Source organism: Oncorhynchus nerka, linkage group LG26 (assembly GCF_034236695.1).
Source record: "Oncorhynchus nerka isolate Pitt River linkage group LG26, Oner_Uvic_2.0, whole genome shotgun sequence".
NCBI lineage: Eukaryota > Metazoa > Chordata > Actinopteri > Salmoniformes > Salmonidae > Oncorhynchus > Oncorhynchus nerka.
Window position 1 is genome coordinate 1,991,722 of NC_088421.1, and position 11,422 is coordinate 2,003,143.

At 41.5% G+C, this 11,422-nt stretch overlaps 1 protein-coding gene across 3 annotated transcripts in view; it reads left to right on the forward strand.

Annotated features, from left to right (window-relative positions):
* Nucleotides 1-9,435, forward strand: part of ap2a1 (adaptor related protein complex 2 subunit alpha 1) — a 55,050-nt gene extending 45,615 nt beyond the window's left edge. For all 3 annotated transcript variants that reach the window (XM_065011081.1, XM_065011082.1, XM_065011083.1), the window contains 7 exons: nt 1,527-1,609; nt 2,305-2,393; nt 4,085-4,209; nt 4,367-4,483; nt 4,564-4,633; nt 4,737-4,871; nt 6,997-9,435. In XM_065011081.1, the coding sequence (XP_064867153.1) occupies nt 1,527-1,609; nt 2,305-2,393; nt 4,085-4,209; nt 4,367-4,483; nt 4,564-4,633; nt 4,737-4,871; nt 6,997-7,074 (697 nt within the window). In that variant the 3' untranslated portion in view covers nt 7,075-9,435. The remainder of the gene's footprint in view (nt 1-1,526; nt 1,610-2,304; nt 2,394-4,084; nt 4,210-4,366; nt 4,484-4,563; nt 4,634-4,736; nt 4,872-6,996) is intronic.
* Nucleotides 9,436-11,422: the final 1,987 nt, after the last annotated feature.

Sequence of the window (11,422 nt, forward strand, 5' to 3'; positions counted from 1 at the left end):
TTTTGGTTCTATCACTCTTGAGCAAAGGTATCTAACAACCTACTGGATTGACAAAAACATAAACTGTGTAGATGTCAATGACATTTGTTATGTTAAGTCATTCACGTGTGGTAAGATACATCTACAGTTGAAGTCGGACGTTTACATACACTTAGGTTGGAGTCAATTAAAACTCGTTTTTCAACCACTCCACAAATTTCTTGTTCACAAACTATAGTTTTGGCAAGTAGGTTAGGACATCTACTTTGTGCATGACACAAGTCATTTTTCCAAAAATTGTTTACAGACAGATTATTTAACTTATAATTCACTGTATCACAATTCCAATGAGTCAGAAGTTTACATACACTTAGTTGACTGTGCCTTTAAACAGCTTGGAAAATTCCAGAAAATTATGTCATGGCTTTTGAAGCTTCTGATAAGCAGTGCCTCTTTGCTTGACATCATGGGAAAATCAAAAGAAATCAGCCAAGACCTCAGAAAGAAAATTGTAGAGCTCCACAAGTCTGGTTCATCCTTGGGAGCAATTTCCAAATGCCTGAAGGTACCATGTTCATCTGTACAAACAATAGTGCGCAAGTATAAACGTACAAACAATAGTGCTCAGGAAGGAGACGTGTTCTGTCTCCTAGAGATGAATGTACTTTGGTGCGAAAAGTGCAAATCAATCCCAGAACAACAGCAAAGGACCTTGTGAAGATGCTGGAGGAAACGGGTACAAAAGTATCTATAGTATTGCAACTGCACATGGAGACAAAGATCGTACTTTTTGGAGAAATGTCCTCTGGTCTGATGAAACAAAAATATAACTGTTTGGCTATAATGACCATCGTTATGTTTAGAGGAAAAAGGGGGAGGCTTGCAAGCCGAAGAACATCATCCCAACCGTGAAGCACGGGGGTGGCAGCATCTGTGGGCAGAACTGAAAAAGCGTGTGCGAGCAAGGAGGCCTACAAATCTGACTCAGTTACACCAGCTCTGTCAGGAGGAATGGGCCAAAATTCACCCAACTTATTGTGGGAAGCTTGTGGAAGGCAACCCAAAATGTTTGACCCAAGTTAAACCATTTTAAAGGCAATGCTACCAAATACTAATTGAGTATATGTAAACTTCTGATCCACTGGGAATGTGATGAAAGAAATACAAACTGAAATAAATAACTCTCTCCAATATTATTCTGACATTTCACATTCTTAAAATAAAGCGGTGATCCTAACTGACCTACAACAAGGAATCTTTACTAGGATTAAATGTCAGGAATTGTGGAAAAACTGAGTTTATATGTATTTGGCAAAGGTGTATGTAAACTTCCGACTTCAACTGTATATGTTTGCCTGCAAAGTGAATTGATATTGCGATAGCGTGGCATGACTGAAGAGTTACAGTAACTTATACATAGTGTATGTACCACCACATGATTGACATTTTTATAAACAGCTAATGATACATGATGATAAATCCTAACACTTTCATTCTCCCTCCCGCACGCACACACTCACTTTCTCCCTCTCTCTCTCTCCTGTCAGATTTGTGTGTAAGAACAACGGTGTGTTGTTTGAGAACCAGCTGCTTCAGATCGGCATCAAGTCTGAGTACCGCCAGAACCTGGGTGAGTTTGGGCTACTAGACAATGCGGGGAGATGCTTGAATCCTTAGTCACATTTGTCACATTGATGTGAGTTCTGGGAGATTGCATTATGTGTGGGTTTCAAGTTAGGATTCTTCCCTTGAAGTATAAACCCTTTTCATGCAGATCAGTTCCATGTGAAATACGTTAGCCTAAATGCTGCAACCTTATTGATCTGATGTCTGTTCTATTCTATAGCTTTGGTAAGTACGTCTGAGCGTGCACAGAATGTAATAGATTGCGTCATTTAGTATTTGTGTTCACATCCCAGCTTTGTCATGTCCATTTTAGTATACAGAATGTTTTATTCAGTGGTAAGGTACGCTTCAGTTTCTATAATGCATTCAATGCTGGGTGAGTGAGCATAATGCATAACTTGGCTACTGTGTGTGTACAGTGCTTTTACTGATGGGATGGGTGAGTTACCGACTGTATCCATACATGTTGTACTGTAGGTATGAAGAATTATGAATTATAATGCATTATAAACTGGAATGAGTTGGTGTGTAATGCTGCATTATAACCTGAATGAGGGAGTATACATAATACATAATGCATTTTAACATGTATGTGTTATTTTGGAAATGTCACCTAAATGTGTCCACTTGACATAATATCTTCTAACGTGTGTGTGTGTGTGTGTGTGTGTGTGTGTGTGTGTGTTTTGCTTTTTCTAGGGAGGATGTATCTGTTCTATGGCAATAAGACCTCGGTGCAGTTTGTCAGCTTTAGCACCACAGTCAGCTGCCCAGGGGAGCTGCAGTCTCATATCCTTCAATGCATTCACTTACTGTTGTCACACACACACACACACACACACACACACACACACACACACATATCTTGCACACTATGTGTTAATGTTGTCATGATAGCAGAATACTGATGCCAGGTTTAGTATCACAATACGCGGTACCACCAAATGATACCACAGCTATAAAAAAAGTAGGCATATTAGCCAAAATTTCAGTTGATCCAGACAGATTGAACAAAGCAGTAGCAGAGTTAGTACTTGAACACATTTTAAGATCAATTTCATTACATTTGTATTTTTTTTACCCGAACATTTTTCAGAGACAGACATGTATGCATTAAAGGGGAATGGAAACAATAGGCTTTAGAACACCAGCTAACTGTAAATCGCCATATTGGCATTTTTGTTGCATCACTGGCAGGAATTCCTGAATTTATTGGCCAGCTTTACGAGGTAGTCACCTGGAATGCATTTCAATTAACAGGTGTGCCTTGTAAAAAGTTAATTTGAGGAATTTCTTTCCTTAATGCGTTTGAGCCAATCAGTTGTGTTGTGACAAGGTAGGGGTGGGATACAGAAGATGGCCCTATTTGGTAAAATACCAAGTTCATATTATGGCAAGAACAGCTCAAATAAGCAAAGACAAATGACAGTCCATCATTACTTTAAGACATGAAGGTCAGTCAATCTGGAAAATGTAGAGGGATAAGTTCATTAGAATGAACAGCCTCTCTGAAATTACAGCCCAAATAAATGCTTCACAGAGTTCAAGTAACAGACACATCTCGACATCAACTGTTCAGAGGAGACTGCGTGAATCAGGCCTTCATCGTCAAATTGCTGCAAAGAAACCACTACTAAAGGACACAAAAAAATAAGAAGAGACTTGCTTGGGCCAAGAAACATGAGCAATGAACATTAGACCGGTGGAAATGTGTCCGTTGGTCTGATGAGTCCAAATTTCAGATTTTTGGTGCTAAAGGTGTCAATTACCATGAGACCGACAGTTCTTTGCTTGACAATCACCGTCTGACAAAATGTCATGACTGCCACAGCCCTAGGCCTACCCATACCTCTAATAAACATGGTTCAAGATCAAAATCCTAACAGTAGAGATGTTTCCATGTTAAATGCAGATGTTTAGTGTTAGTGTTTTCATTCCCCTTTAATGAATCAATTACACAATCATACATGAATGTGACATTGGTAAAAAAAAACAATCTAACTACATATCGACGTAATGGTAATCATTTATTTGAATGGTAAATCTCGATTGATAAACTGGGTAAATCATGATGTAGCCTATTCACAATACAGGGGAATGCGTATTCAAAATGAATGTGTGCGTGCATTGAGTTGTCGAGTTTGTTTTGGCTGATTTCATGAGGCTACAGATGATAAACAATCGGTTTCCCTTACATTTGGGACTTATTGTACTGATCAACAAAACTTGCATAGAAGTAGCGCATCTTTTTATAAAATAAGCTGTCTCTTTAACCAGTAAAGTAACATATTCTAGTACTGAACCGTTTTTCATGTTCTAGTATCAAAGTTTCCGTATACTGTGCAACACTACTATGTGTGTCCCTTGGGTTGCAGGCTATACTTGCATGTATTTAACACTCATAGCTATATTCAATATGCAGTCCCCCCTGTGTGGTCTCTAGTCCCGGCTCTGTTCCTCTCCTTGACTGGCTTTCCCACAGCTCAACGTGCAGACCAAAACAGTGGAACCCCTAGTGGAGGGAGGAGCACAGGTGCAGCAGGTCATCAACATCGAGTGTCTGACTGACTTTATTGATGCTCCGCTGCTCAACATCAAGTTCAGGTACACACGCGCACCCACCCAGATTATTACACAGGACATACAATACAAACACCTCGCAATCACGCACTCAAGATCAGTAGTATCCCAAACATACACACGCACACACACATTTTGTTTTGTCGTCTTCAGTTTATAAAGGTGTGTGTGTTCCACTCAGGTATGGGGGAGCCCTGCAGAACATTTCTCTCAAGCTGCCTGTCACCATCAACAAGTTCTTCCAACCCACAGAGATGGCCGCCGCAGACTTCTTCCAGCGCTGGAAACAACTCAGCCAGTGAGCGAGATTGTGTGTGTAGGGTGCGAGCATTTAAGGGGGTTCTGTGTGTGTGTTTCTGACTTTTCTTCTCTTTTCAGGCCCCAGCAAGAAGCACAAAAGATCTTCAAGGCCAGCCATGGCATGGACACAGAAGTGCTCAAGGCCAAGGTAGACACACACACTTTGAGGCATATTCATTTAATTCCCTTTCTTGCTGAATGTCTACCACATCCTACTCCCTCCCATTCCCCCTCCCCTCTCTTGTCTCTAGTTGCTGGGCCTGGGGACAGCCCTGTTGGAGAATGTGGATCCTAACCCAGAGAACTATGTGTGTGCCGGAGTCATCCAGACCAAGGCCCAACAGGTCGGCTGCCTGCTGAGACTGGAACCCAATGCGCAGGCCCAGGTACGCACGCGCGCGCACACACAATGTGCACACACAAATGTACATGCATACAGACACACACACACACAAATGTACATGCATAAACACACAGAGTCCGTCTGTCCTTCTCTGTGCTGCTCTCATTGCATCACTCACTGCTGTCTGTGTCTTTCTGTGTGCTGCTGCAAATCAAGCCTGGCGAGCAGGTAACACACAACTGTCCCTGTTCTTTTTCGCTCTCTTTCTTTCTCCTCTTTCCCCTCTTCTCTCTTTCACACCCTTTACACTTTCTCATTCACTTTTCCCTCCACATTGATTCTTCTGCACTTTCTCACTGACACCCCAAAATTGAACACTTGAATCTCCACATTCTCTCTCGCTCTCTCTGTCTCTGTCTCTCTCTCTCTCTCTCTGTGTGTGCGCAGTGTTAAACTCCAGGTTTATAATGTGTCATCAGTGTAACTTCATTCTACCCTCGTCTCGTGTTAAACTTTTAGATGATCCAAAATATATAGTGCCTTCAGAAAGTATTCATACCCCTTGACTTATCCTACACGTTATTGTTACAGCTTGAATTCAAAAGGGATTACATTTTTTTTTTTTCCCATACACACACAATGCCCCATAAAATCATAAAGTGATTTTATTTTTTTATACAGAAATATCTAATTTACATAAGTATTCACACCCCTGAGTCTATACTTTATAGTAGCACTTTTGGCAGCGATTACAGCTTTGAGTCATCTTGGGTATGTCATCAGCTTTGCACTTCAGTATTTGGGGATTTTCTCCCATTCTTCTTTGCAGATTTTCCCAAGCTCTTAAATTAAATTGGAGCTGCGGTGAACAGCAATCTTCAAGTCTTTCCACAGCTTTTCAATGGGATTCAAGTCTAGGCTTTGGTTGGGCCACTCAAGGACTTTCACATTCTTGTTCTGAAGCCATTCCAGTGTTGCTTTCTCTGAATGCTTAGGGTCATTGTCCTGTTGGAATGTAAATCTTCGCACCGATCTAAAATATTTTGCACTCTTGAAGCAGGTTCTCATCAAGGATTTTCCTGTATTTGGCGCCATTCATTGTTCCATCTATCCTTAGCAGTCTCCCAGTCCATGCTGCTGAAATGCATTCGCATAGCATGATGCTGCCTGATTTTCTCCAGACATAACACTTTCCATTCAGGCCAAAGAGATACATTTTTGTCTCATCAGAATCATCTTTTGCCTCATGCTCTGAGTATTTCAAGTGCCTTTTTGCAGACTGCAGGTGTGCTGTCATGTGCCTTTTTCTTAAGAGTGGCTTCCTTCTGGCCACTCCTATAAAGCCCAGATTGGTGTAGTGCTGTAGAGACCGTTGTCCTTCTGTCAGGTTCTCCCATCTCAGCCAAGGAACTCTGTAGTTCTTTCAGATTGGTCATTGGGTTCTTGGTCACCTCCCTTGCCCAGTTGCTCAGTTTGGTCGGACAGCCAGCTCAGGCAGAGTATGACTGTGTGGGTAGTTCAATATTTTTTTTATACATTTCCCAATGTTGGAGACCACTGCTCTTGCAAACTTTCAACACCCTAGAAATAGTTGTATACCCTTCCCCAGATATATACCTCATCACAGTCTCGGAGATCTACGGACAGTTCCTTGGACTTCATGGTATAGTTTCTGCTCTGACATGAGCTGTCAACTGTGGGACCTTGTATAGAGTGTTTCTTTCTAAATCATGTCCAAACTGAGTTGGCCACAGGTGGACTCCAACCAAGTTGTAGTGACATCAAGGATGATCAAAGGAAATGTAATACACCTGAGCTCAATTTGGAGTGTCCTAGCAAAGGGGTGTGAATACTTATATAAGTGAGAGCTTTCATTTTCTATCAATTTGCAAACATTTAAAACATTTTTTATTTATATATATATATTTTAAAATTCATTATGGGGTATTGTGTGTAGATAGGTTTGAAAAAACAATATTTAATCAATTTTGAATTCAGGCTGTAACAACAAAATGTGGAGTAAGTCAAGGGGTATGAATGCTTTCTGAAGGCACTTATATATTATGTGGTTTGAACTTTACTGACCCCCCTGTATGTTAATTCATGTTTAAGGGTGTATGTGTGTTTACGTTTACCCATGTTAAATCTGTGTCTGCTCTCTCTGTCAGATGTACCGGCTGACTCTGCGCAGCAGCAAGGACACTGTCTCCCAGCGTGTCTGTGACCTCCTGGCAGAACAGTTCTAAAACCCTGAGTCTAGAACCCACCCAACGCGACCCAGGCCATCATCATCATCACGCTCTAGACACCCAACACACCGAGACTAGCGTTTCAACTCCCCCCACCCACTTCATCCCCCCCCCCCACTCCCCGATCCTGAGGTTGCCAAGAACAAAGAATCAACGAGAAGGAAAAATACCTACATAAGGGGGGGGGGGAGCAGTCGTTGCCACTTACACGACTGCCCAATCATTGACATTTATTATTATTGTCACGATTATAATTCTGATTCTTATTATTATTACTGTTTATTATCATCGGCGCTACAATTCTTTTTTCTTCTTCTGTGTTTACCTGTGAACGTAAGTGTATGACTGTGTGTGTTTCAGAATCGTGCTGGTGTGTGTGTCCTGTTTTTCTCCGTCCTGTCTATTTAAGCCCCGACTGCTCATGGATGACAGCTGGTGTGTGTCCGTGCGTGTGTGATGCATGGGGAAGGGTGGGAAATTCTGTGCATCGATTCCGCGACATTTCAACCTTAGACTATTCCTAGGAGTTGCATGGGAGGACCAGTTCTACATACACATACACACACACGCATTCATGTGTAATACACACCCAGATACTCTCACATGTAGGCACATACATGCGTATATTTGTACATGCTTAAGTGTCTGTGTAAAGTATCTGAATAGGGTCCTCCTTTAGTGGGAGGGAGGGGTAAAACGAAATCACTAAAGAAATGTGACTCTTCTAAACCCCCACCTTCACCTTAACCCCATCTCTTCTCCACCCTCTGCTGTCCCAGACCCCCACCGGTTATACATCCCAAGGGCCTCTCAGTATAATCCCTGAGATATAATATTCCATAAAATAATTCCGGCACATTCCCAAGTCTACAGTTCCCGCTTTATTCCAGTGGAAATGGCCAGTGCACTTTAGGTGGTTCCAAGAGACCTCAGTCCATCAATACCCCTCACACTTACCCCATCTTTCTGGCTTGTAACCATACTTTATATATAAACTCAAATGATTCTGTACCTGTTTGTGGAATATATATATACTTTATATATATACTTATCTATATATATATATATATAAAGTGTAATGAATTACCCCTTTTTATCTTTTTTTTTATTGTCTCATCTTTCCTTTTATTAGTAGTGGAGTTATTGAAGTTTTTGTATGTTTCTTTAATGGTGTAATGTTGTGTTGCTTCTGTTTGTGTGTGTGTGTGTGTGTGTGTGTGTGTGTGTGTATGTGAAAGGTAGTGTGAGAAAGTAGGGCCAGCAGTGTGTACCCCGAGAATAGGGTAAAGGGTCAGCTAAAAGGAGAGCGAGATGGAAGGAGAGTAGCAGGGTAGCTGGTCTTGTTTACAATGTTAATCAGACAGCGATGAGGTTGATACTTGACTTAAACCTGTCATAAATCCTACTTACCACCACAGTCAGTATGACAACAGATAAGGAATTATAAGATGTCGTTAAAACTGTTTATTTCAGATTAGCAATGTTTTTTGACACTTGAGGCAGGGAACATTGGTTGAGAGCTGACATGGGGTGTTTTACGATGGCTTATGAAATGTTTATGTCGTGCATAAGTAAGCATTGGGCAAGCCCCATTGATGGGGAGTTAGAGGGCAGTGGGCCAGTCCGTGTTCACATGAAGAGTGAAGCGGCAGAGCAGAGGCCTAGTATTCGTTATTTTTTATTTTTCCGTGTTGAAAAGAGGGATGGGATTGGAGTGCTGCTTGATACTGGGATTGACTGAAAAAAAGAGGAGTACCTCAGAACTTGATCTCTAAACACGCACAGGCTTGTGTACACACACATCACAAATACTTAACTTGTGGTATTACTTGGGAGAAGATTGCAATCTGCAGATAGATTGATTCTAATCTTTGAAAACACAACCAACAACAAAGGCACTAGACAGCACTTATCTGTAAACTCACATTTCAGACACACGCACCCACATGTCCATTCTTAGAGATGAGAGGGAGGAGGAGAGAACTCAAAAGACCAACTGTCAATCACAACTACCGGGATCGAGTCATCAGGGGTGGGCATTGCGTGTGTGTGTGTTTGAGTGTGTCGGTGTACCACGTGATAAAAATATCCTAAATTATCTTTGAGACATGGTCATATTAGTTTCAGCAGGAGTCACTTATACGTCTAACCCATGCAGCATTGGTGGAACAGTCTGATCATTGTAGTGGAAACTGTAGAATCATTGTGTGTGTGTGTGTGTGTGTGTGCACGTCTATGCAGTATCCGCTAGCTAATGCAGCCCCGTGTATCGGTGTTAAACCTGTGAGATACCTGTGTTAGATTTAAGATTTACTCTGTACTGAATAATGTGAAAGTAAAACTATGCCATATACTCTACCACTGGCTCTCTTTTTCTTGATGGGAAAGTGTGTGTCTGTGTGTGATGGTGATTATGATGTCCGTCAAGAGGAAATTCTTTCCAAAGCTCACCACAGTTCCACGTCCGCAACAAGAAACTGATATGTGTAAGTGCTGGGCTTGAACAAAAGCCTGTACACACAGCAGCTCTCCAGAACCGTAGTTGGATGTATCGCAGAGTCCTATCAATAAGAACTCATCACGTTGACCAAGTAGTAGATGTAATGTGAATAATTGAATAAACATTGAGCATTAAATAAAGATCCTGTTGTAGTTCAACTAGTACTTTAATTATATTTTCCAGTAGATTGGTGGTAGTTGAACTAAATTCAAATCTAAGTAGTGTTTTAACTTGTTTGCCATGCCACGGTGTAGCTAACTACTGGAACTAGACACTTCTGATTTTGCAAAAATAAAATGTGGGTGAAGTAGGCAATAAGTTCCTTTTTCGGCATCAGACTAGCCTAACTCTCACTTGAAACTGTTTGTTTAATTGGCTAAATAACACATTGTAAACATATGACCCCAAAGTGAACTGTTCTTGCGATTTGTAATTTGACATATTGGATTTACATTTGATGCTTTTTCATGATGTAGTTTGGATATAGTGAACTACTTCTTCAAAGTAACTTTAGTCAAGTAAACTATATTTTTATTGAGGGTAGCATTAGTGTAGCTTAACTTCCAGTGTGAAGTAATTGGTAGCTTGGTAAACTAGATTTTCAGAGTAGCTTCCCAAAACACTGCATGTTACCAACCTGTAACAACTGTACTGCAGCGCCAGCTGTGCCACCAGAGACCCTGGGGGAGGGCTTGGCCGGTAGGGATATCCTTGTCTCATCGCGCACCAGCGACTCCTGTGGCGGGCCGGGCGCAGTGCGCGCTAACCAAGGTTGCCAGGTGCACGGTGTTTCCTCCGACACATTGGTGCAGCTGGCTTCCGGGTTGGATGCGCGCTGTGTTAAGAAGCAGTGCGGCTTGGTTGGGTTGTGTATCGGAGGACGCATGACTTTCAACCTTCGTCTCAATGAGACAAGATAGTAGCTACTAAAACAATTGGATACCACGAAATTGGGGAGAAAAAGGGGTAAAATTCACAAAAAAAAAAAAAAGCCAAACCTTGACCCAGAAAATATTTTTTTAAACTGTCGGCCTATATCGAATCTTCCATTCCTGTCAACTTTTAGAAAAGGCTGTTGCGCAGCAACTCACTGCCTTCCTGAAGACAATGTATACGAAATGCTTCAGTCTGGTTTTAGACCCCATCATAGCACCGAGACTGCATTTGTGAAGGTGGTAAATTACCTTTTAATGGCATCAGACCGAGGCTCTGCATCTGTCCTCGTGCTCCTAGACCTTAGTGCTGCTTTTGATACCATCGATCACCACATTCTTTTGGAGAGATTGGAAACTCAAATTGGTCTACACAGACAAGTTCTGGCCTGGTTTAGATCTTATCTGTCGGAAAGATATCAGTTAGTCTCTGTGAATGGTTTGTCCTCTGACAAATCAACTGTAAATTTCGGTGTTCCTCAAGGTTCCGTTTTAGGACCACTATTGTTTTCACTATATATTTTACCTCTTGGGGATGTCATTCGAAAACAAAATGTTAGTTTTCACTGCTATGCGGATGACACACAGCTGTACATTTCAATGAAACATGAAGCCCCAAAATTGCCCTCGCTAGAAGCATGTGTTTCAGACATAAGGAAGTGGATGGCTGCAAACTTTGTACTTTTAAACTCGGACAAAACAGAGATGCTTGTTCTAGGTCCCAAGAAACAAAGAGATCTTCTGTTGAATCTGACAATTAATCTTAATGGTTGTACAGTCGTCTCAAATAAAACTGTGAAGGACCTCGGCGTTACTCTGGACCCTGATCTCTCTTTTGACGAACATATCAAGACCATTTCAAGGACAGCTTTTTTCCGTCTACGTAACATTGCAAAAATCAGAAACTTTCTGT